This window comes from Diplotaxodon limnothrissa, linkage group LG22 (genome assembly GCF_057381915.1).
Source record: "Diplotaxodon limnothrissa isolate DT_005_m linkage group LG22, D_limnothrissa_male_GT1.1, whole genome shotgun sequence".
NCBI lineage: Eukaryota > Metazoa > Chordata > Actinopteri > Cichliformes > Cichlidae > Diplotaxodon > Diplotaxodon limnothrissa.
In genome coordinates this window covers 25,109,076-25,135,299 of record NC_140616.1, presented here as the reverse complement: position 1 = coordinate 25,135,299, position 26,224 = coordinate 25,109,076, and the positions used below count along the sequence as shown (strand labels likewise).

The following is a 26,224-nucleotide window of genomic DNA, read 5'->3' as shown; positions in this document are numbered from 1 at the left end:
ACTAGTAGCTTAACAGTGCATGCCTGTGCAGTATTTGGTACAGTGACAGCAACAGTGCACATCAATTTAGCCGGATCACCACTGACACAATTGTCAACAGTTAAAACACACATTTCAGGAACAGTCACTTCATTAACAAGCTTATGAGAAGATTTACACACTCTCGAAAGATGTCCGATTTTCCCACACGTATTACATTTGCAGTCTTTTGCGGGGCAGGATTTATCATTGGCTTTGTGATCAGCTGAACCACAACGGTAGCACGTCGGAGCTGTATCCGTTTTTTTAGCTGCTTTGTATTTTGGCTTGCGCATCTTCTTATGTACTTGAACAGCGGCAACAGGCTTTGTTTCACCGACAGCAATGGCCTTTGCATCAGCTATTGCAGCCTCTGTACGCCTAGCAATTTCCAAAGCTCGATCGAGCGTCAAATCCTCCTCCATTAGCAGTCTTTCACGTATACGAGCATTATTTGTCTTCTCTACAAGTTGATCCCGCAACATTTCATTCTCCATAGCCCCGAACTTACATTGTTTCACGAGCTCACGCAGTGCTGCAACGTAGTGATCTGTAGACTCACCGACAGCTTGGGCTCGTTGCCTGAAACGGTATCTCTCGGCGACAACATTGACTTTAGGATGAAAGTACGTTTCCAAAGCCTTTACGGATCCCTCGTAATCATCCGTAGCGAGTGGTAAGGCGCTGTAGATTCGTTGTCCCTCCATTCCCAAGCAGTGAATGAGCAGGGCCCTCTTCCTCTCCGTAGCAAAGTCATTACCCCCGATCGCCAGCAAGTAGTTATCGAACAACTTTTTCCACGTAGCAAATGGAATTTTCGGTTCGCCCGGGCAATCCAGGAACACAGCCGGGGGTTGCAAAGAGAGCAGAGCCATAACTTAATCACCACTACTCTCGTCGCCACTTGTTTTGTGGTGTTAGTTCAGCAAGCATTACACACACACGCAGGTAGGAACAGAGGATTACCGGAGTTGACTCCTTTCTTTATTTTTCTTTTTTCTTCTTTAAAACCACAACCAGAACAACATACTCACTAGCGCCCTCTAGCGCTTCTGGTAAATGCATCTACAGAACAAATGCAATAGTATGTGTGGACACAACAACGCCTGAGATGATCATATTAAGGATGACAGCACTCTGCCTCATCATAAAGATCCAATAGAGAAAAAAAAAGCCTGATGTTTTGCTGTATTTAACACAAGCATCCATCAGTGCAAGATTTACAACAGTGAAAGGGCAAAGGCTGATTTTTAAGTTGAGACAGAGAGTCGTAAACAGGGGGCGACTAGTTCAGGAGCAGAAATAATTCCTTCTTTCCACTTACTTCAAGAAAATTAAGATTTTAAGATGGAGAACTGGCGCTAAATGGTCTGACATACTGCAGTGCATGTGAGGTCATGGTGAAATAGCGTGGACGAGAACTGCAAGTCCTCCAAAACAAAACAGTAAAACTCCAAGCGGACCTATAAATGAAATGTGCCTTTCTGTCTTTGCTTCATCTGCCTCTCTTCACTCAGCAAACACAAGCAAAGGCTTACACGTGGGCACACACACACGGTCACTCACAAGCACACGCACAAGCCACAATGGCACATCCCAGTGAGTCTTTTAGCTTTTCTTGAGACAGTAATAAAACCCAGTGCCAGGAAAAAAAGAGAATGACCAGTAAAAGAGACGTGGAAATCATCATTTTTCTTACCTTCCTAAGTTTTCCTGGGTCTGTGTCTTTTTGGACAAATGGCATTTAGTTAATTCTTCCATTAAAACGATGCAGGCACTGAAGCCATGTTGTCTGGTTAAGGTAGTTAAACGTAAGAGAGGTTCACGTTTGAATTATTTTCAGCTTGTCAGCGGTGTTAAGACAGCTGGAGGCCTTTTTCAGAAATGGGTCTATTTATATTTAGCATGTCAAACTCTATTTACTCTGGAGAGAAGGAGTAATTATGGTGACAAGACTTAGTTAAAATCAGGTGATTGCTGTGACTGCACGAGTGATGTAATAGGTATGTAGGCTGAGGCTGTTGTTTCACCTGTGCACAGCTGAGACTCAACCAGTGCTTCTCCAATCATGTGTTTCCTTTCTTACACTTGTTACTTTGATTGTATAAATGCATTCATACTTGTAAGCGAATGCCCAGACGGTGTATTCTCACTGGTCAAAAAATGTGGAACACTTTGCCACCTCATATTTATACGGTGGCCCTAAGAGGCCAAACGGACTGCAATTTAAGAAAAACGCTGCAAAAGCACCCAAAAAACAATGGAAATAGGAAAAATGAAAAAGAAATAGGAAAAAACAGATTTCCAAAAGCACAAGGGAAGTGTTTCTGGGGAGACAATAACCCGACGGACCAGTTGCAGGAACCAAAACATGCTAGGTAAGTGTGTTTTAATCTCATGATTCATATAATACTGGTGATGGATTTTTAGGCTAATAGTTAGGCTAACACATTTACCTCTCATCTTTTCTTTCCTCACAAAACCGATAGATCCTCCACTTCTTTTAAGTGTCTCCCAGCGCAATTCTTAGCGTATTTTGGTTCTTGCAACTGGTCCGTCGAGTTATTGTCTCCCCAGAAACACTTCACTAGTGCTTTTGGAAATCTGTTTTTTCCTATTTCTGTTTTCTTTTTTCCTATTTCAGTTGCGTTTTGTGTGCTTTTGCAGCGTTTTTCTTATTGCTTCTTAAGTTGCAGTCTGTTTGGCCTCTCAGGGCCACCGTATGCTTGCCATCTTACATCTGGAAAACAAAGAAATTGTGAAAGGCTTGAAAGAAACAAAATACAGAGATGAACACTAAAAATTCAGCAAAGACCTTTAGTTTTTCCATCTACTGTTCACCTCATCAGAAATGGTCTCATTAGAAGGGTGGCTGTCAAGAAGCCATTCTTAAGGAGGTGAAACGTATTAGCTAAATTATGCATTCATACTAAAATTTGATCTGGCAGCAGATCAGATTTTAATGAAATGATTGTTGACTGTTCGAGCCTTCTAGAGTTTAATTCTCATTAGTTTGTCCAGTGCAGCCAACCAGTTTTTTCTGTACTTCACACATTAATGTAAACTATGAATTGGATTTGAGTCATGAGCTGGAAGAGCTACTACGTCACTGACATTCTGGTTTCCTGTACTTCACCCTTATGCATTAGCTAACTTTAGGATCAGGAAAGTCATTTAACATAAAGTCAGCTCATATTGTAAAACCTGTATTCCCTGTTTCTAAATGACTGAATGAAAGTTTGATATTTTAATATAGTAATGTGTCAGACCCACACTCAGACACCGTCCATGTATCTATGCTCTTGCTTGATTTGGAACAGCCAACGTTCGTTTTTGCAAAACACCAGAATAGTTCAAAACAAGTCCAGTCCTATCAGTGCTGCTGACATGCTCCTGATGCATGGCAGACATTTGGTAAAGGTTACACCAACAGGCCCATTAGTGGCCTGATGACAAAAATTACATGTGACTGTCTGAATGAACCGTGACACTCAAGAGTCAGACATTTTTACATCAAGTGGCCACTTGATTTCCAGGGAAACCTAGAGAAGGGAGAACCAGGAAATCAGTCTAAACTGGCTAAACTTACAGCAGACCCATGCATGTGATTTCTTATGTATAAAAACATTCACTTGTATATGTGTACTCAGTTCTCTCGCATGCTTTTATTGTTGTATGTTGACTGCCTCTTAGCACTAATCGCTGGATGATTTGACTTGAGTATTTCTGCTGCAGACTATCACAGATATATAGTATTTCATGAATGCTGATCTCACAGAAAAGAGACACAGGCCTGTAATTCTTCGCCTGCGTGAGGAATGATAATGATTCTGACCCTGGCCTTGGGTTAGCCTTGCCTAGCTTAGCAACGGTTACCACTGAGCTCCAGACAGCAGGGCAGACTGGAAGGCTCCGGAGCCAGGCTGGCCCACGTGCGGTCCCACATCAGGGGGCGTGCACCCTGTCTGTCTCTGCTCTTACATCTATACCTTTTTACCCAGCCTCCCCCCAAAGAAGGGAATTGGAGGATTTGTCATCAACACACAAACACACACGCACAGGTTTCCAAACCCCCTGCTGACACACAGTGGAATGCACAACTGTTTATGCACACAAAGGGACAGTATGGACACCCAGATAAACAGATGTTGGGCTTAATACAGAGCACTTAGGAAAATTATTCTTGCAGTCTGTAGTCATAAGAGGTGGAAAATCAAGAGTAACATTTAGCAAAGCATCTTTATGGCATGGTCTTGCCAAATATTTAACTTTATTGTTTTCATCAGTAGTATTTGTTGTTTCTCAACCCTTTAGCATACAGACAGTATAAAGCACACATGAAAACTCAATCCCAGCACATAATGCCCTGAGAAGAACCCCCTCCCCCCAAAATCCCTAATGAATCACAAGGAATATTAGACTGTAATATGTCTGTACTGTTATTCCACTACAGAGGGTACTCTGCTTACCTGTGCAAACAAACATTTTTCTGTGATGAACTGCAGCCATAGAAGTGTAAATGATGAATCCAAGTCTGAAAAGTGAGGTTAACATAAAAGTTCTTAAAACATCTTTTTAAATGCCTATCAGGGCACAAACATACTCATCTCAAGGCTTCATAACCAGATTTCACTAATCAACGGATGAAGTCACTGTGGGTACATCTATCTTTGTCCAGTCTACAACAGGGGACTACAACAGATTTCCACTGACATCTGGCCTCCGTGGTGCTTATTTCATCATCATGCATGACCTTCCAAAGAGAGGCTGTCAATGACAGTGTGATTGTTCACAGAAAGTAAATGTTAGTTTAATCTCTTCTTCATTCATTGTTACAGGTCTGTAATCCAGTGATGATACAGTCAATGCAAAAGTAATAAAAAAGACGGTACTGCAACTTCAGATACATCTGGAACTTTGTAAAAAAAAAATGGTAACATTATCTAAAACATTCTAATTTCTGGAGTTTAGTATAAGTCAGGACTAAGTGTGCCATGTTTTGAATTTAACTGCCCATCTTTGGCCCTTTATTTGGTAAAAACAAATGTTTTTGTTGTTTTGCTATGTCAAATTATATGAAAAAGAAAGTTCTTTGAAGTTTACAGGCATCATTTATGGACAGCTTTTTTGATGTCCCACCCAATGTTCCCTCTAATTTTTCATGTGTCTGAGCGAACACACATACTCCCTGAGTACCACTGTGAGCGACAGCAGACGTGTGCACTGTGATCAACGCCAGCATCGAATCCATCCAAGTTACATGGTTTATTAAAATAATCAAATTACAGCATTTACATTTACTTTTAATTAACTGCTTACACTGAAAATTAAAAAAAGAATCTTGTTCATGACCTGTGTAGTATGTTAACACTATTGGAAGTAAAAAGAACTTGAACTCCAATTTTGAAAACAAAACTTTATTTTATTTTTATTTCTTTTTCTTTTCTTTTTTTAAATAAAGCTCTGACTTGTATTATGAGTATGAGTCTGTGGTCTGGGAGAGAGTCCTGTAACAGAATATAATGGCCACTGTTGGGCAATTAATTATATAGTTACTTCTTCAAAAAAAGTAACTGAGTTATGCAAACAAAGTTTTTTGCAGCTGTTTACCTAAAAATACAGCCAAGGCGTTTTTTTTTAAAATAAACATTTCAAACTATTTACAGAACAATCAGCTGTTCTGCATCAAGTTTGATGCCACACAAATTATTTGTGCCACTCCAAAAAATAATTTCTGTCCACTATGAGATAAAGGAGAACAACAGCCTGATACCTGCAGGCCTGACAACAGGAGATGTATCACTGCTGTAACTCCTATAACATTCAGCAGTCGCCTCGTTGTTCTGACACACACAACAAAACTATTGACTACACTACACACTAACTACACAAGATTTGCGCTAAACGTTGCAAATCTCTCACATCTCAAAACACCGCCGTCACTCCTAAAACTTCCCCCCTTCCTAAACATCTAAATGCCATGTTGCCATATCATTTTTTTGATTGGTCAACATGATGCATTTTTCGACCAATAGGAAAGGCTGGGGGGGTTTGTTGGTTTTGTTTTTGCTCACAGGCAGAGAGCGCTTTTGTTTCGTAATAAAGCTGTTCTGTGTACGACAATCATTTCTGGAGCTTGTCTTGTTCAACCAGTCTGATGTAGATTTGCTGCTCTTCTTGGGTTCATTGTCTTGTTGCATTAACCAATGTCAGCCAACCGTTAAGTGCTAGACGGATGGTTAGAATTCACAATAACTGCGAGGTGTCCAGGTCCTATGGCTGCAAAAAACAAGCTCACCACCCCTGCACCACAGTACTTGATAGCTGGTATGTTTGTGATGATATGCTGCGTTTCGGTTTACTCCAAACGTGGTGTTGTGCATTATAACCAAACATTTTCACATCTGTTCAAAGGACATTGCTCCAGAAGTCTTGCGATTTGTTCGGATACACCTTTACAAATGTGTACATATGTTCTTTTAAAGAGAAGAGACTTCCTCTTGCCAATTTTTAAAAACAAGCCATACTTTTTCAGTCTTTTTCTATTTGTACTGTCAAGAATTTTTACATTTAAAAATGTTAACATGTTAAGTGAAGCCTGTAGAGTCTGAGACGTAGGTGTTGAACTGCATTTTCCTGGCACATTAACTCCTGGGGGAGATCTGCAACTGTCTTGAATGTTTTTCCACTTTTCAATATTTTTTCTTATTAGACTTCAAACAGTTTGGAAATTACTTTGTAACTCTTCTCAGATTAATTGGCAGCAGCAACTGTTTCTGTAAGATCATTGCTGATGTTGTCCTTACTTGGCGTTGTGTTGACGCACATCTGAATGCTCCAAAACAGCAAACTGCCAAAATACTGCTTTTACAGAGGTACTTGCTGATAATCAGTTAATCAAGTTCATTTGATTAGCAGCACCTGGCTGCTATTTACCTTCTTAATTCCTATGGAAACAGTAAGAGTGCACTTAGTTTTTCCACACACCGTCTCTGCATTTTGGCTTAATTTTTGTTAAATAATGACACAGATGTAACATGTCATGTTTTGTCATTCATCTTAGGTTTTAATTACCCAAATTTGTGTTATTTTTAAGTTTAGTTATTTCACTTTTAAGAAATAACTAGATGAAAGTTAGTAATCTTAACTAACCATTATTGCTGTAAAACTTGTTCCTAATCAACTATTATATAATAACTAATATGTTATATAATCATATGACCTTAAACAATGGTTATTAAAGACTGTTGCCAGTCATTTTAAGGCCTGTTGTAGAAGTACAGCGATAACGTCTTTGTGTTCATGGATAGAAATAACAATAATATCAGCATCATGATATACGAGCCTTTAGTTCTGAGTGGTTTCCGTGTCGTGACCTGAATACCTCAGCGATGAAGCCAAGCCAGCAGCTCATTAACATTCCAATACAGCCCTAATCACCACTGCAAGTGTGTGTGTGTGTGTGTGTGTGTGTGTGTGTGTGTGTGTGTGTGTGTGTGTGTGTGTGTGTGTGTGTGTGAGAGAGCGAGAGAGAGAGAGTCAGAGAGAGGGGAAAAGGGAAAAGAGAGATCATGCACGTGTTGCTCCGCGAGCGAGGACGCGGTGAAAGTGTTTGATGAAGTGCCTGCCTCAGGTGATTACAGCCGCGTGGGGTGATTGGTTCCATCGAATCGCACCTCTCCTCTCACATCTCGGATGCTGTTGCGCAGCTTTTTTGCACAGCTGAGGCTCGTTTTGCTAACAAGTTTTATTGATCGACTCATCGGAATGAGAAGTATGAGGACTGGCGAGAAATGAAAGATGCACAAGCAAACATAAAAGGCAGCAAAAACGAGTGCGAGAGCTTTAAGGTGGAGACGTTTTATTCGTTATGGTTATGCATACGTTCCCATGTTTGTTCACTTAACCTCAGATAACCATCTATGTGTCTTTTTCTGTCTGTCCCTCTGCAGAAAGACTATATAACTCCAATGGACGTGACTTGAGAAGAGCACTCTTCTCTCTAAAGCAAATTTTTCAGGTAACACACTCTCTCACACACACACACAAACACACACACACACACACACACACACATTTTTCAATGCAATTACCGTGAGTACATTGTTGCAGAATACAGTCGGTTATTGTGGCCACTGTGTGCTTCTGTGATGACAGGATCTCCATCAACGTGGCGTTTCTCTCTCTGTCTTTGTGTGTGCATGTGCGCGCGTGTGTGTGTGTTTGCATTGAAATTTGTGTGGGAATCTTTTATTTTAAGTGGAGAAGAGTTAGCCACTTTAAAAAAAAGAAGAGCTCTGCAGCACAAACAGAACAGAAGCACTCCGTACGTAAAAAGACAGTGATTCAGCAAACGGAGCAGCACTGTGCAAACTTCCAGATTGTTCAAAAAAGTGCAGCATTCAAGCTATTAAAAGTGGCCCTTTTTTTGCAACTAAACACTACATAAAAAACCCTCCATGCAAGCTCCATGCTTATTTCCTACCACCTTCTCCTCAGAGGATGCCTGAACCTGGAGCTTTAACGGTGCACATGAAGGTGTTTTTGTTTCTTTAAGAAATGACACATAAAAAGCAGAAAACTGTAAAAAACCATGTCTGCTGACAAGTGTGAGTGTGTATACCAGCTGGTCTGATCCCAGAGGAGGGTTTGAAAATCTGTGTTGTGTCAACTTAAATCTTAAACCTCCACATCACTGACATCAAGTGGCAACACAAGAAAATGCATTAACTGCATCCACGAAATTACGAGCTCGGTTCTGGTTATCCCGTGCTTCCTCTATTTGTGCTCATTTTCCTTCAGGATGACAAAGACCTGGTCCATGAGTTTGTGATGGCTGAAGGTCTGACGTGTCTCATCAAGGTGGGAGCAGAAGCTGACCAAAACTACCAGAACTACATATTAAGAGGTATGGTCTCCTGCATGCTGCATAATGATATATGCTAAGAATAATAACAATAATATACTACATGCTTAGATCAGGGGGGTCATTCTATCTTTCTCTGGGGCAACACTGTGAAATGGGACTCACATCAAGGGCCAGACATTTATTTTAACATGTTTTGAAATCCTGTATAACAATTAACAAACAAGATCAAATGATATCTGATGATTCTATTGCCTGAAATTGTCTGCACATAAAAATAAAATTTGCCCGTAGTTCTCAGTGAAAGGACTGGCCTCTGAGAAATTTACCGTGCTGTAGTCGTGTGCCTCTGTGGCTCAGTGACTTTTTAAAGCAAACACTCAGTCTTTATGGCTCTACATCTTTGCCGGCGTGTGGACAGAAGCATCCAAGTGAAGACAATAATTACGGAGACACAGGATCTTTCCTTACCCTGTCGAGATGTGGGCTTTTCAGAGTTCCACTTCTCTTGAAATAGCCTGCATTCAGCATCAGCTTTTCCTTTGTGTTTCTCAGCTAGTCTAGGCACATGTGGTCATGACGGCATGTCACGACTGATTTGGACATGTTACTTAGAAGATATGCATGAAAAATAAAATTGTAAAAATGAGAAACAAATGCAGAAAAACTGCATTTTGAGTGCTTTAAACAGAGTTTTTAACCCTATTATTATTTCTGCTGAATATTATTATAAGATGGCAATACAAAAAGAGCAATGTAATGGAATTAAGTCATGTTTGTCACTCAGAGGTTTTCTATGGAGCTGTTAGTCATGGTTGTGCCATCGTTGTCATGACTGATTGATTTTCTCAGCATAATCAGAATCATTGCTGTCACTGTAACTGATTTTATTGCTGTTATTTAATTCATTTTGGTTCTTTTTTTATTTATTTCATCTTATTTTATTTTATTTTACAACAAGTTCTCAGTCATCTTTCCGTATACTTTTCTGACTTTTCCTTTCTTCCTCAGCTCTCGGGCAGATCATGCTCTACGTGGACGGGATGAATGGCGTCATTGGCCATCCTGAGACAATCCAGTGGCTCTACACTCTCGTTGGCTCGAAGGTATCAAGTCAAGCGTGCATCCTAAAAAACTCAGAGGACACACACACACACACCACCCTGACGTTGGTTAACCAGCCATTGTTTGCAGAACATTATTTTTAGCGTTTATCCAAAGAAACACACACAAACACATACCCTAATGATTGTGTTGTGTGTTTCCAGCTGTGGGTGGCGGCTTCTGTTGGTTTTGTGGTGTCCTCGTGCACTAGGCACCAAGACACTCATGCTGGGACTGTTTTCCCTACACTACCACCCCCCAGGTTTCACTGTTGTCGCCAGCGTGAGAACATATAGCAATAAAATCTCCAGAGGAGGCGCTTTCCGTGTCGAACGCTGGAGTAAAAGCATTCAAAACCCCTTCTTCGACTTGAAGCGATCTTCTAGTTCACAGCAGATGAACCACAGGGCTGTAGGCGTAGCCACCCTGCACTCTCCCTTTCATCCAGGGCAGTTCTAGTGGAATTTGGCCTGCGATTATTTCCTCAAAACAATGTGCTAGACCCCTGTTGCTCTTCCTGCAGACTACAGGCCCGTAGGATGATGGTCCCACCATGAGTAAAGGGAGTTGCTCGCCAACAAGACATTGCCCCATGTCTTGCCCTAGACATTGGCATACTATCAGACTATCTTAGGTGGGATAAATTGCGCCGCAGTACTAAAGTGAGTATGTTGATCAGCATTTACTTCCTTGAGATTTTTTGGTAGTGCTGTATTTTTATCATAGATGGGTATGTGAGAGTCCATGGTCTGGATCATATAAGCAGTATAAGCAGAACAACTACGGTTCTGCAGCATCTGCAGCCATCTTTGTTAACGAGTTCATGAAATTCCTTCCTAACCCAAACCAAAACCATAATTCCTAGTTGCCTGATGATGTCCGTTACAATAAAATTAACCAAAATGTCACGTTGCCTAAATTTTAAACCAAATCCTGTAAAATGTAATTTATATTATGAAGTTTCCCCAGACCAGCATCCCTAAAACAGAGGCTCACAGTATAACTGTATAAATAGATTATGTCCCTGCAGCATGATGACAAGCACAACACACACAAATAATGAAATAGCATCTGCTCGTATGTTTTGGTTGCCACTAATGCTAAACATTTGAATTCTAAATGTTTAGAGTGGATGAAGAGAGCAATAGGAACACAGTTGTCCATACTTTATGCAAGTTTCTTTATATTTCCACCCTAGTTTCGTTTGGTGGTGAAAACAGCTTTGAAGCTGTTGCTGGTGTTTGTGGAGTACTCAGAATCCAACGCGCCACTGCTGATCCAAGCCATCACCTCTGTGGACATGAAGAGAGGTACTAAAAGCTTAACATGCCACCATGTGCTGAGGGCTTAAAGTAGAAAGATACTGTAGTTTGTCTGCATGATAATATTTTTGAAGTAATGGAATTTAATCGACTGACTTCTAGGCAGCAAGCCATGGTCCAATGCTATGGAGATCTTGCATGAGAAGGATGGAGTGGATACGGAGCTTCTCGTCTATGCAATGACCCTCATCAATAAGGTTTGCAAAGCTATAGTTTATGGCTTTGCTGAGTACTTTCTTGTGTGGATATAGAACATTTTCAGTTTTATGGAAAACGCATCTTGGTTTTCTCCAGTAAGTGATCAGTTGATTGACTGACTTTGTGTTTTATCATTTTGCATGTAGATATAAACTGTATTGCGAAGTTTTAGTCCTGCAGCTTCAAAACCCAAAATGAAAAACTTAAATATATGATTATGTGCATCAAAGCAGTGTTTTAGTCATTAGTGTTTAAATGTGCAAAGCGTTTTAAACCTTGGTTACATCTTGACGACGTCTCCTTTCTTTTTGCAGACTCTTGCAGCACTGCCCGACCAGGATTCATTTTATGATATGGTGGATGGTCTGGAGGAGCAGGGCATGGAGACTGTTTCCCAAAGACATCTGGGGAGGAAAGGAACCGATCTTGACTTGGTCGAGCAGCTTAATATATATGAGGTCTGAGACACTCAAACAAAACATTAAAAGCGGTTGAAAATGGGTTATTACTGATCCCTTTTCAGCTTGTAAATGCTGTACTAATAGCCCAAATAAAGGTCAGAGTGCCATGTAAAATATAAAAATAAAAACAGAATCTTATGGTTTGTAAGTCATTTAAACCAAACATAATAGCTGAAAATAGTGCAAAACTTTATATCAAAGTCCAGTTTTTGTCTATTTAAATTGGTGGCATTATTCTTAACGCTCATTCTTTTAGGCTTAGGATGGCATTGTCTTGTGAAAAAAAAAAAGGTATAAAAACGTGTCATCTGGATGGGAGCATATGCTGCTCATAAAACTTTCTTTGGAGATTATGTGTCGGAATTTCAGGAGTAGGACCACCCCTCCAAACACGCTCCTTCCGGTTGAAATCTATATAGGTTCCCCCAGTTCTGCAAGCTGTTCATTCTCGTTTACGTGCCCCACCCTCCCTCCTTTTTCTCTATTCTTTAACTTTTTCATTTCTACTTAGTGCATCGGGATCTGCAAGGCCCGGGAGCCATCGCCAGTCTCCTTCAAGGCCTTCCACAAACCGCAGCTCACTTCATGTCAAAGCTTTTTCACCTACTAAAACGCTGTCAAACCTAAAATGAGGACGTGGGCCCAGCTAGTGAAATACATCCTCCAGCAATAACGGTGCCTTCACAGTTATTGTTTGAAAATCACAGCGTTGAACAGTGGACCTAAATGCAGACGTGGAGGCAGAATGAATAAACAAATACAAAAACATTTTTGGTTTTATGCTAAAGTCCTAAAGAGTAAGTTCAGCAAAGAACACACTGAGATGGCTGTAGTATACATGGAAGCAGTGTTGGTCAAGTTACTTGAAAAAAGTAATCAGTAACTAATTACTGATTACTTCCCCAAAAAAGTAATCCTGTTACTTTACTGATTACTTATTTTCAAAAGTAATTAATTACTTAGTTACTTAGTTACTTTTTAAAAAGACGATTTACAACCTGAAGAGGTGATAAAGTGATAGATCTTTCAGCCCAATTCTACTTTTTCTGCATACTCCATCATACAAAATGTAATCAAATGGAAAAGTCTCTTTTTTTTAACTTGTTTTATCAGTTTTAATCTTTTAACTTTATGCATCAAGCAAAAATGTAATTATATGCAACATTCTCTGACTTGAATAAATTAGTTTAACATTTAAACCTATTTTATGCACATTCCAGCACATAAAATAAAATATTTTTTGTGTTTACACTCACTCTTTCAAATAGATGCAAGTAAAACACAGCAGAAAATAAATAAAGTCAAAGACTCAGCGGTCCTGTTGCTCTATTTTCACCTGTAAAGCAGGACTGGGGTAGGCGGAGGTTTACCCTGGTGCAGGTGTGCCGCGGTCAGTTGAAGAATCCGCGAGTTTCTCTGTGAGTTTCCCATTACGTCGTAGCACACTTGGTGCTTGCTTGGAAGTTTAGGGGTTTTATCGCTGTAAAAAGAAGTTTTCTTCCCACGCACAACGGACACTAATGTTTTTGTCACTTTTTATGGAATCAAACTCAAAGTAAGGTCAGTACTTCCACGCTTTAAACGCTGCACGCTCACATTCTCTCCCGCACTCGATATATTATCCATTGTTGATCTGCACACAGCTGTTGTCACCAACGGCGCACTCGCTTACGTCACTGTTGTGAGACATTCTTGCAAAAAAATCACAGTTTTTTTTTTTTTTTAATATTCTTTATTTCTACAATATTACCTCATAAAGATGATTACAGGCATTAATTAACACAGTTTACAAGAGAAAAACGAAACAAAACGAGAAGAAAGAAAGACAGAGAGAGAAAGAGAAAGAAAAAAAAAAAAGGAAAAAAAAATATATATATATATATAAAATAAAAGGAGAAAGCTCACAGTTTTAGTAACGCAGTAACGCAGCGTTCCTACGGGAAAGTAACGGTAATCTAATTACCGATTTTGCAATAGTAATCCCTTACTTTACTCGTTACTTGAAAAAAGTAATCAGATTCCTGCCCATCTCTGCATGGAAGGTTAACAGATGCTATGACAAGGAGTAAAGGGAATGTCAGGGCTATTTATACACGAGGGTAATCAGGGAAGTGGAAACACAACAGTAACAAGACTCAGCTGCACTCAATCTAGACATGGAAGCAGGGGAGGGAAGTAAAACTAAAAACAAGGCACGGGTGATAACTAAAAATAAATAAATGAAACAGAAAGTGAAGAACAAGAACTATAAGAAGCCATAATTTAGTCTCACAGCATGTTAGCTTTGGAAATGCGTGTTGCTAACAAGTTCCACTCATTAGACCAAAGGATCCAGCATTTTTCATTTACCAAAAAATCTACAAATTTTTGATTTAGATTTTGGTCAGACCACTTTGCTTCATTTAAACCCTAACATTTTTTTTAAGTACCACTCACTTTACAACCTGTCATGTCTTTCCCCAGACGACCCTACGGCATGAAGATGGTGATGATGACAGCCAGCCTCCACCAATGGTACGCCGGGACCGCAGGCGAGCCAGTGTTGGGGGCGGGGACAAAAGACATGGCCTGGAGAGGAGGCGGAGCCGCAGGGCTTCTCTTGGACGATCCGGTTACGCCTCGCCCTGCAGCCCCGCGTCCCCACAGAGAGCCGGCTTCCAACCTTTCAATGGAATCAGATCTGAGGACGTGAGCGAGAGGTGAGGGTGGTGGAAAATAAAACAGTTACGTATCACTTATTAAAATCTAGGTGCAGGGTTACTCAAAAGGTGTGGTGACAAAGCAAACAAAAAAGCGATAGTTCTTTAATATGTTCTCATTCTTCAGAGAAGTTCTGACTGTTTTACTGCTTTCTGCTCCAGAGCACTGTCAGGTTACCTTCAGTCCATGTAAGTCCAAACGTCACTGAGCCTCTGCTCCTCACAGACCTGCTGTAACAGCTACCCATGTGTCCTCCCTACTCACAGCGTGGGTTTTCCTGCTGCACCTAAACCCCACTGCAGACTTCTGCTGCACTGGAATAAAAATAATTGTTTTCAGCAGCTGCGCACGCCTTCGGGGTTTGCTTGCAATTCTAATAGAGGCGAACACGATATTAAACCAGCACAGGCTTTTCTCAACGATGTGTGTAAGAGCACAACAAAATGGGATCAGGATGGGACTTTAACTGTTTACTAAAGGCAAATCTTTCATCTATTGGTCCTCTTCTCCTCTTTAGATTTGAATATAATAATAGATGAAGGATTAAATGTAATCTGCTTTTGTCACATTAGTAGACAAACAATGGGGTTTAAGAGCTAAATCGTGCACACCTGAGCATACCTGTGAATCCTGAAAAACGGGTTCAAACGCGGTCAGCTGTACTGTAAAAGATACATTTTTATCCCGTGATTTATTTTTGAATGAATCTAATCAGTGGGTGAAAGCTGTTTACGTCCGGGACCGCATCCTGCTTCGTATTATGCACGCACACAAGAAAAACAAACCCAAGTTTTATTGACCATCCCATTCGTCACACACACATGGCTGTGGTCTTGTGGAACAACACCTGGCAGCGCGGACGGACTTGACTGCAACAGGACTCATCTGGTTTCACTATAAAACAGCGCAGCAGTTTGGTGACAGCGATCCCCCAGCCGGTTTCTCCTCTCAGCATTCCTTTCCCTCTTTCCTTGTTATCATGTTCTGTGTTCATGCGCATGTAAAACCACCTAACTGGAGGCATGAAGTGTATAATCAGAAACATTCATCTGCCATCTCTCCCCTTTTCATTTCTTGTGTGTTTTCTCTTGTCTTGCCTTGTCTTTGTTTGTTTTCCTTGAGTGTCTTAACTGTGACTTTTTAGTGTAGCCTTAAACATCTTCTCCACACATGACCCCTCAGCCATTCCATCCCTTTGCTCCAACACTCTTTTTTCTGTGGAGATTTCTATTTGCATGCTTTTCTTATGTATCACTTCATCTCTCCCCTATCCTTACCTCAAATCGTCCACCTGTCTGTGTATTCATTCGTCCACCCCCACCCACCCACCCCCCATCCACCTCGATAGAGTGGAGGAATGTGAGGAGGATAGCATTGAGGAGGAGAAGGAGGAAGAGGAAGAGGAGACTCCTGTGACTGAGTCTGATTCGGATGAGCAGGAGGGGGCTAATGAGACCACCTCCAGGTATTTTAGGACGTAGTGGTAACATAGCAATGAAATAATGCTTTCATAATGGTCTCGAATGTCTCTTTAGTCCCTGCCTGTCCAGCTGGTTTGCTCTGGTGGCCCATGTCTGTTGTAGATTTGCCTGCCGGTCTGCTCAGTTCTGCTTTTACCCATTTATTCCTCTCGATCCATTCCTCTGTTCCTAGCCCCGCTAGACATCTTCCATCCACTGTTCAAAGAACAACCCTTCAGTCCATCACCATCACGTCCAGAAAGGAGTCTGTAAAGGAGACAGAGCAGAGGAATTGGAGTGAACCGACCTCAGCAACAACTACCACCAGCAGCATTTCCTCCCCCTCTACCCCAACCCTTTCTCCCACTGTGTCCTGCACTCACAGTCCTCCAGGACAGCCCTCGCTCCTGGCCACACTGCTGGCCAGAAAAAAGTCTATCGTCACTGTGCCAGCTACCAAGGAGGTGAGCCCGCCGTTGCGTGGCAGCTCGCGCCCCTCCCCCGACCGCCTGCCCTACCTGCCCCACTCGCCCTTCCACCTCTTCTCGTACGATCTCGATGAGGAGCCGTCGCCCCCGGCTCTGGGAAAGCCAAGTGAGGAGTCACCCAAACCAACGACTCCCAGGTCAGATGGGCAGTAAAGCTCACCAATGAATTCAAGAAGCTTTCCTTCTCTTCAGATGTCCTGCTTTTTACTTTGCCAGTTTCCACTTCTGCTTCTGGCTTTTTTTGTGTGTGTGTGTAGGCACCAGTTTGGAGCCACTTTGCATCTCTTTTGTTATTCATCACTTCCCTTCTTTTCAGTTCTTTCACCTCACAGCATCTCACCTTGAGTTTCTCGACTCTTATTGTCACTTTTCGTTCCTTCACGTCTTTTCTTAGTTCCTCCACGACCTTGATGCACTGCAATTTTTTTTTAATGTGCAATCCCCACTTGGCCTCCCAGTAGCATTTCCTTTCCCCTCTTTTCTAAAACAGCACAACCACTGTTTTCTTTTCTTTAACCCTTTCTCACTAGTCTCTCTTTGCTTTTTGCTGAAACTTTGCATTTCCTTACCTTTACCGTCAGGCAAAGATTAGCTGTTAGATTTCTCTCTTTGTGGTTAAAACTAGATTTCCAAAAGATTCACACTTAATCTGTACCAAATTTGTCATGAGAACGCTGCATGAGTAATCAAGTGTTCCCAATCAGAAGTTGAATTACATGCATCAAGTTATAGATAACAAGAATCAGATGTTTTTTTGCTTTGTATTGCACACGCAGCAACAGAACCTTAAATAATATAACGTAAGCTTAAAAAAGAAAGCTCTTGTCTGCTCCGGCATAATAGCTTGACAAGGCCAAAGGTCTTTTTAGCAGACTCTTAGTGAGGACAGACGCCTTGCCTGAAAATTTCCAGGGGCATAATAGAATAAACACGACAGCAGTTAGCAATTAGGGTCACATTCATTTCTGGGTACGAGTTTTGCACTCGCCAGTTAGTCCATGCCGTGTTGTGCAACCCTGAGAGGTCACTCTCCCTGTTTTTCTCCCTCAGGAACGGAGCCCTGACGTCCTACTCCTCTCTCAGTACCCCGAGTACACCTACTAGCTCAAGGTGAGAAGCCACAGCAAGAACATGAGGTGTGGAAACATCCTTAAACTACGCACCGCCAGACTGTAAACAGGTTCACACACAGGAACAGAGTCATGTGTGTTTTCACGGACAGACTCACATGTGTAAAAAATACGGAGCATGTGCGGCCCCACCGTGTTTTCGTGCCGATGACATACTAAAGTGAATGTGATCTAAGCTAGTTGGTTCCAGATTTACTAAACTCTCTGGTAAACCTAAACACATAGAGGCTGGTCTTATGTAAGGGGCGTATGTTGTGTTATGGCTGCTTTATCAGAAGAGAGCAGCAGATTAAAACTCTGCTGCAGAAATCAGGATGACAGGGAATAGAGAAATAAAAATCAATAAATGAAGGAAACTGTTAGGTGAGGCTGTGTGCAGTCAGGAATAGGACCCAAGGTGCAGACTCCGGAGACAGACGTGAACTCAAAAAGGCTTTAATGCTGAACGCAACATGACATAACTAGAAAAACTCAAAATAAACTTACACCGGTGGACAGGCAAAACACACAGCAAAATAAACGGTAGATCGCGACACGGACACAGAGAAACACTGGGCTTAAATACATAGAGGGAGCAATCAGGGAATGGGTAACAGGAGGGAAACACAGCTGGGGCAAATCAGGCCTAACGAGACAAGAGGAAGCAAAACCAGACACATTAACATCAGACATGGACTTTCAAAGTAAAACAGGAAACACATAACACAGACTGAACAAAGACACAGACTCATATGCAGGCACTACAAAGGGAACAGAGACGTGGGAACAGGGCAGACACAAACACTGACTGAACACGGGGATATAGGAACTTAGGATACACAGACGCGAACTAGACAAGGGGATGCAGGTGATAGGGGAGACATAAGCCATAAGACGGAACTCAAAGAAACCAAAAACTAGAAAGTATAAATAATAACATAAACTCAAACATCCTGGGTCAACGACCCAGGCATCCTAACAGAAACCTCCTTTTCCTCACTCTGTCTCTGCTCCTTCAGACCTGCTCTGGGAGGCCTTCTGTCCTCGTCCTACCGCCAGCACCAAGAATCTTTGGCAGCTGAGCGAGAGCGCCGCCGTGTGGAGAGAGAAGAGAGGCTACAGAAAATAGAAAGAGAGGAGAGGAACAAGCACAGGTGAGGCATCTTTGGTCATAAAATGCTTTATGCGAGAACAATAAATGAATAAAAGCTGTTTTAGTTTGTAGAATGAGTAATTATGTTTCCAAACACCGAAAACGTGTGTGTGTGTGTGTGTGTGTGTGTGTGTGTGTGTGTGTGTGTGTGTGTGTGTGTGTGTGTGTTGACCTAATTTCCTAAATTACTCAACAGTCTGACAAGAATAGATCATATCATACATAAGACAAAGGTGTGGGACTGTGGGTTAAACTTGTTAGACAGATCTACAGAGCACAGTGTGCGTGATATGATTGCTACCTTTTGAAACAGTTTGTTGTTCCTCTCACAGCCGCGGCTATGTGGATAAAATGGAAGAGGCCCGGCTCGCGCGGGAGGAGAGGTGAGTGTGTGTGTACACTAAATCAAAACAGCACAGAGCCGCTGAATCAGTTGGGATTATGTTTGAGCCGCTGGTTTGGGAAGCTCGGTAATAGCGTAATTGTTTGCAGGTTAAAAGGTGACCATTGCCTGCCAGAGGCTGGACGGGTGGGGGGAGTACTGAGCTGATTTTCTTTGCTCCGTCCGCCTTTCGTTTCCTTAAGAAGCTGTATTTTAACTGCGGCTCTCTGCCAAGGGCCTGATTGTTTTGGCTGTGTGCTGTGAGAAAATCAGGTTCCTGGATTTGTCAAGCCTCTCACAATGAATGGACGTGCACGGCCACAAACACACACACACACACACCAGAAGAATTTTCACGAGGCTAATAAATCTGTGTTTGTGTGCAGATGGGAATCACAGGAAGAAAGAGATTTACTCAGAAGGGTTAAGGAGGTCACGATCATATAATAAGGGCTGATGACAGCTGGGTAAATGCCATATCCTCTACGCTGGTCATCACTGACATTTGCGCCTTCTTATTGTTCTTCTTCATCTTCTCCACTCTCTGAGAGTGTGTGCCGAGCACTATTGCTTTTCTTTTTACCCCAGGCTTGTTTCACCCTCCATTTAAAGCTCAGTTAATGCAATAGCACACAGAGTCAATAAGACAGAGCGAAAAAAAAAGGTAAAGGTTGGATTCAACTATGAACAGAAGAAATAAGGCAGAGACAGACAGAAGCCAGAGCTGCAGATGAGCTGCTGAGTGAACATGTGGGAGATTTATCCACGACTTCACTCTGATTTATTTACGGTGTCATGGTCATCAGAAAAAACATGACCTTTTTTTTTTAAATTCCCCAGCTTAGCGTTTAGCTGCCAAACAGCACTGGAACACCTGGTCACGAAGGACGTGCATAAAATCCAATGGCTTTAATAACAGACAACAGACAGAGCAACAACAACATACCTCAGCTCATCTAAAAGAGTCAGTTTACACCAAATTGATGCAATTAAAATGAGCGAATAGAGCGATATGGTTAAAATAATTATACTATTACACCTGCTTCTGGACAAACAAATAAGCCTGTATTTAACTACGTTTATTTCATAGAAACACCATAAAAATAAAAACATCCTTTTGAATTTTTTCTTTTTTTCATTCTTTTTTCTTTTGCTAGCATTTCCTTAATGTACAGGGTGGGCCATTTATATGGATACACCCTAATAAGATGGGAATGGTTGGTGATATTAAAGTCCTGTTTGGGGCACATTAGTATATGTGAGGGGGCAAACTCCTCAAGATGGGTGGTGACCATGGTGGCCATTTAGAAGTCGGCCATCTTGGATACAACTTTTGTTTTTTCAATATGAAGAGGGCCATGTGACACATCAAACTTATTGGTAATGTCACAAGAAAAACAATGGTGTGCTTGGTTTCAATGTAACTTGAATGGTATCACCAACCATTCCCATGTTATTACGGTGTATCCATATAAATGGCCCACCCTGTATACTGATTAGAGGGTTTAAGGATGGGTGGGTGTGTGAGTTGCTCGAGGGAGACCACCCAGTGACTGAGGCCTGGTGCAGCCTGAAAGACCAACATGGGCCCACCTTCCTGTGGGCACAACCACATGCAGGAAGGGCTGCAGGGGTCCAGTGCATAGTGGATTGTGTGGAGGTCAGAAGTGGAGGCTCTGGTGGTCCGATTCCCTGTTTCCAAAACTGTCTGTAGAAACATTATGTCTTTATTTTTCTAAAACATGATGAAAACTGGCAGAATAAAAAAAAAAAGCAACATAAACACACACCTGAAAAGCACAACTTAGTCGAGTAGATCATCTTTAAATAAATTTCTTGCACATATTATGTTTGGACTGTTTTTTGTTTTTTGTTTTAATTGAAATTAAAATATCGGCAACATTTTAACATCAAAACAAAGAAAAAATTAGTTTGGTAGCTAAAATACAAAAGTTAAACATGATCGCATTATGATTAGCTATAGCACTGATAACAAAAAACTTTGTTAAAGAGCACTTTAAGCTCTTGTGCGTACGTTTTTTAGAGAATATATTTTTTAACAGAAACACAGTTTAAATAATACAGGTGACAGTCATAGATGACTGCAGATAAGTCAGGTAACATAGGGAACAAGAACAATGCGTGTGTGAGTTATTATAGAGTTAGGCTAAGTGCTTTTCTAAACAAGCTCAGGCTTCAAGCACTCTAAATGCTCACATTCTGTTTTTGTTTTCTATGTCTTTATATTGGGGAGCACAGATATCCCTAATATGGTCATGTCAGGTGCACAGCTCTGGGTGTAAGTAAAAGCCCCACCCACCTGCTGTTAAGTCTTTGAGCTGTGAGGGGCAGCCAATCAGTAGAAAAGAATGGTTTAAAAAAAGCTACAACAGCTTTTTCCAGACAGACGATGTACTGTGGGGCTTCAACGTGGCCCAGCATAACATAAGGATTATTTTAAACTAATTGTTGTGTAAATCTGCTCCAGTAAAGGCCCAGAGTTGGAAATGAGCAGGTCCCCCTTTAAAGATGGATACAGTTTATTTAAAAGTGATTTGTTGGCATAAACAGCTGGAGCTTTTATGAGTTTGCCTGTTGGTTCGGGCACCTCGTGTACATTCAGCTCACTCACTCCAGCGTGCAAATGCAAACCAACACATGCTAGTATCTTCTTTCTTCAGACCTCTGAAGTGGACTGATGCTAATGAACCCTGAACAGAAGCTCCACACATTCGTGGTTCGGTGGGAAAGAGGAGGAGTTATAAAGAGAGAGAGAGAGAGAAGGTTGAATCAATGCCCATAAATCTCCATTCTGGCTCGCAGAATGGCAACATTTGGTAGGAGGAGAAAGGGAGGAAGAGGAGAAGAGGAGAGAGAGAGGGAGGGGAAATGGACCTGAGAGCAGAGCTGATGGAGGCACATGTTGAACAGGTTTACTCTGATTCACTTCTGATGTTTAGCCTTTAGAGCAGCCAAACTAACATTAACTTCTCCGCATCTCTCTCATTCTTCTCTCCTGTCCTTCTCCTTGCACTCCCCCCTCCTCCTCCTCCTCCTCTTCTTTAACCTCCCTGTTGCTGCATGTTTCAACTGCTGCTGAAAGCTGAGCATTTGGATAGAGAGGACAAGAGGCTAGTGGGGAGCAAGACAGTGAACCGTTGTGCTGCAGGAAATGAGTGATGAACGCACCGAACGCTTTGTGAACGATTAATGGGGCGAGGTAGAGGAGAGAGGTGGGATTAAATTCTGAAGAGGTAAAGTGGCATGGCAGCTGCAGAGGGGAAAAAAGGCCGGGTGGGAGTTTGGTTTTTTTTGTATTTTTTTAATGAACTCAGGTACTTTGGCAGAGAGCAGTGACAAGTGGTTTAGTTTGGGGTGATTTGGCAAAGACTAACACTGAGAATGGCGCTGCTGTGAGAGCCGAGACAGACATTGTCTAAAGCTCTCTCTGTTTTTTTCTTGTTTTTTACATCCATCCTTTTCCTCTCTTCCTCTTTCAGGTATAAGAACGTGGAACGTCTGGCAGCGGAAGAGTACGAGAGGGAGCGCGTAAGGGTGTCGAGGAATCAACCTGCCGTCGACCTGAACTTTGAACCCTCGGAAGCCTGGCCTCCGTCATCATCACGCAGCAGCACGCCGTCTTCCTTCGCCTCCCAGGAGGACGCAGAGGCTGAGCTTGAAGCAGAGACCCCAACTGCCGTTCCCTGCACTCCACCTGAGACTGGTAGGATTGCTGAGAATCATGTTCGATGCATCGATCTGTCAATGAGGACGTGGATGATCGATTATTAGGAGATATAATCGTCTCTTGTTACAAAACTGTAGCCAGTTGGCACCGATATGTATTCTAAAATATTACTGCTACCGCAGACTGGTATGGATCCTGCACACAACAATATCAGGGCAATGTTTAGGTTCATACCTACCTACTATTTTACAGTCTTTACCTTACTATATAATGCACCTTGGGGCAACTGTTGTTGTGATTTTGCGCTATATCAATAAAACTGAATTGAAAATGCCATTGCTTTCTGCAAGATTTCAAACATAAATTGAGTTACAGCTCCTTAGTGCATGCAAAGGCAACATGGATCTACTATGATACATGTAAAGTTTTAGGCGTTAACGGGATCAAGGTTGGGAGCATCCGCTTCTCAGTACCGAGTGCAACGTACCAAAAGAGAAAAAAAACAGCCTTCAATTCAGTTCATTTTATTGCCTAGAGCTGCTTTATATTGTAAAGGAAAGACCTTAAAACGATACAGAAAAAAAAAACGAACAATGAGACAACCCCCTGTGAACAAGCACTTTGGCGACAGTGGGAGGGAAAAACTACTTTTTAGCAGGAAGCCATCTGTCATGACTAGCTGTTCCCGAGGGGAGGGTCCACTTCCACAGAAATCACACTGTGGAAGAGAGGCAAATATTAATAACAACTAATGATTAAATGCATAATGGTGTATAAACACAGAGGGGAAAAAAATGAGTGAAGTAGAAACACCCAGTGAATCATGGGAAGTCCGACGCATCCTAGGCCTATTGCAGTGTAACTAAAGAAGGTTTTGTGGTCACCTGATTCAGTTCTAACTAAAAAGCTAGTTTCTTGTGTCTGCGTGGTGCTTGTCAGACAGTTGCCAAGATTAATATGGATTTATTTTAATGTTAGTAACAGTTTTAATGTTACCTGTAACCATAGACTGTGTGTACAGACGGTTGCAATGATGTGTGAAAGGTGTCTAGTGCTGCTGGCAAATACTTTGAAAACGAATAGTTAAAAACACAGGATGTCCTGTTCAGTTCCTATCTGAGGGGCCTACGGCACTTATTCTCAACCTTGCATGGTTTTTACTTTGCAGCTCACCATTTAAATTAACATACAGACGCGAGGGAAAAGAAGCAGCAAGAGGGAGACAGATTGTGGAAAGTAGTAAGAGGAGAGGATACTTTTGGAAAAGAGTGAGGGGATATGGGTGAAGGGGTGAAATGAACTTTTGAAAGACGTTTTTGAATGTGCCGTGCCAAAACATCCATGCAAGGAAACAGCCTCGTTTTGGGAGTGCACGCAAACTGAAGTTGTGTCGCTCACACAGGCTGGTGTTTGAGGCCTCGCGCTGCCGTGTTATTCTAACCCTGCCGGTCTCAGTGCGTGGACTGTGCTGTTGAGTTATGGGTGTCTACCGTGTACACGTGTGTGTTTCGGTGTAAACAGGAACTTAATTCTTCATTTCCTGCTCATATCCTGGTCCTGCCACAGCCTGGCTTTGTGTATGTGCTGTATTATTTACATTCTGTGTTTTTGCTTTTCTTGTCACGAGCAACACAGGTGCCTTTAAAATACATCTTTCAAACAGTATTTTGTCATAGATATGTCACATGTAGTGCCATACAGTATGTTTCTGTGTGACTGAACTTCAATGGAAGTTGTAAAAAAACATGAGAGGAGGTAAATAACTCTGTAAATAACTCTGATGTTTTTGTGACAGAAGAAGCCAACAACTTTAGTGCCAGCGTAGACGCAGAGGAGAAAGAGGCAGAAGCCACTGCTGAGGAAGAGGAAGGACGGAAAGATGTGGAAATAGAGGAGGAAGTGACAGCAGAAAGGGAAGAGGAAGAAGTTGAGGAACAGGCAGAGGAACCAGAGAAGGAGAGAGAGGAGGCAGAGGAGGACAGTGGCATCCTGAGCGACAAGGAACGGCAGAATGAGGAAGTAAATGAAAAGGACAACTGCTCAGCCTCCAGCATCTCCTCCGCCAGCAGCACTCTGGAAAGAGAGGAGAGGGGCAGCAATGAGAGCGGTGGGTTTTAAAAGGAAAAAGTGGAAATTAATAAATTTTTATGATTTAGATTTGGTTTCAAGAACCTGCATTTATGATTCATTTCACTCTAATGAAACTAGAAAGTCACTGAGCTGCAGTGTGCGTTTTGTTCCTTTCCGTCTTTAACCACATCGCCCTCTTTCCAGGCTTTAAGGAGGCAGAGGTGAATGAGAACTGCAACAAACTCCTCAACAGCAAACTCTTTATGCTCGACATGCTGTACTCCCAGAACAAGAAGCCCAGCGATGAGGAGGAAGAGGAAGATGTGGACAAGGAGAAGGGGGAAGGGGAGGACAAAGAGGCTCAGCAGGATGCAAACAGGCAACCTGGGGAAGACCAAGAGAAGAACAGCAGGGACGAGAAGTCGGACCATCGCGGCAGCATCCGACCGATCGCCGAGCGGTTCGGAGACTTGATCAAGGACATCAGCACGACTCACGCTCATTTGGACAGCCCAGCCAACGAGCCCCCTCCTCCCCCGCCCAAAAAGGAATCGGACACGATCTGGGACCAGCTGCTGGCCAGCCCTCGAGAGCTGCGCATCGGGGACATCAACTTCACCGACCTGACAGAGGAAGACGACAAGGACATCCTCGATGCCGTTTTGATGGGGGGCTGCGGCGAGCTCCCGCCCCTGCCTCCGCCTCCGCCCTGCATCCCCCGCTTCCCTCCACCCCCACCCATGTTGGGCAGTTGCCCTCCGCCACCACCCTTATTTGGCAGCATGAGGCCTCCACCTCCTCCTTCATTTAACGCCCTAATTCCAGTGCCTCCTCCCCCAGAGCCGCCTCTCTTTAACAAAAAGAAGAAGACGATCAGACTCTTCTGGAGTGAGGTGAGAAAAAAAACACTCACGTTATAATTTTAATTATGAATGCAGAAAAGTACCAACAGATACAGTGTAATAAAATACCACCTGGAAAGCATCTGATTGGCTTCATTTTACAGCGTGACAGCTGCCTAAAACACACTGTCAGTGCAGCAAAAGCATAGGATAGGAAAACACACAATGGAACAATCAGTCATGGATTGGACTCCCCAGAGCTCAGACCTCAACATTATCGAGGCAGCGTGGAATCATCCTGACAGAGAACAGGATAAAAGACAGTCAATATCCAAAGAAGAGCTTTGAAAGTCCTTTAAGAAG

General features: G+C 42.2%; 1 protein-coding gene across 3 annotated transcripts in view; it reads left to right on the top strand.

Annotated features, from left to right (window-relative positions):
• Nucleotides 1-26,224, top strand: part of fhod3a (formin homology 2 domain containing 3a) — a 69,568-nt gene that overhangs the window by 33,120 nt on the left and 10,224 nt on the right. Inside the window, exons 4-19 of one of the 3 annotated variants that reach the window (XM_085347040.1) lie at nucleotides 7,971-8,038; nucleotides 8,821-8,926; nucleotides 9,896-9,990; nucleotides 11,187-11,298; nucleotides 11,413-11,507; nucleotides 11,823-11,966; nucleotides 14,433-14,668; nucleotides 14,831-14,857; nucleotides 16,018-16,134; nucleotides 16,323-16,754; nucleotides 17,668-17,727; nucleotides 18,746-18,880; nucleotides 19,212-19,262; nucleotides 22,762-22,985; nucleotides 24,745-25,056; nucleotides 25,224-25,912. In XM_085347040.1, the coding sequence (XP_085203166.1) occupies nucleotides 7,971-8,038; nucleotides 8,821-8,926; nucleotides 9,896-9,990; nucleotides 11,187-11,298; nucleotides 11,413-11,507; nucleotides 11,823-11,966; nucleotides 14,433-14,668; nucleotides 14,831-14,857; nucleotides 16,018-16,134; nucleotides 16,323-16,754; nucleotides 17,668-17,727; nucleotides 18,746-18,880; nucleotides 19,212-19,262; nucleotides 22,762-22,985; nucleotides 24,745-25,056; nucleotides 25,224-25,912 (2,903 nt within the window). The remainder of the gene's footprint in view (nucleotides 1-7,970; nucleotides 8,039-8,820; nucleotides 8,927-9,895; nucleotides 9,991-11,186; nucleotides 11,299-11,412; nucleotides 11,508-11,822; nucleotides 11,967-14,432; nucleotides 14,669-14,830; nucleotides 14,858-16,017; nucleotides 16,135-16,322; nucleotides 16,755-17,667; nucleotides 17,728-18,745; nucleotides 18,881-19,211; nucleotides 19,263-22,761; nucleotides 22,986-24,744; nucleotides 25,057-25,223; nucleotides 25,913-26,224) is intronic. The other 2 variants (XM_085347039.1, XM_085347038.1) reach the window with 2 other exon arrangements.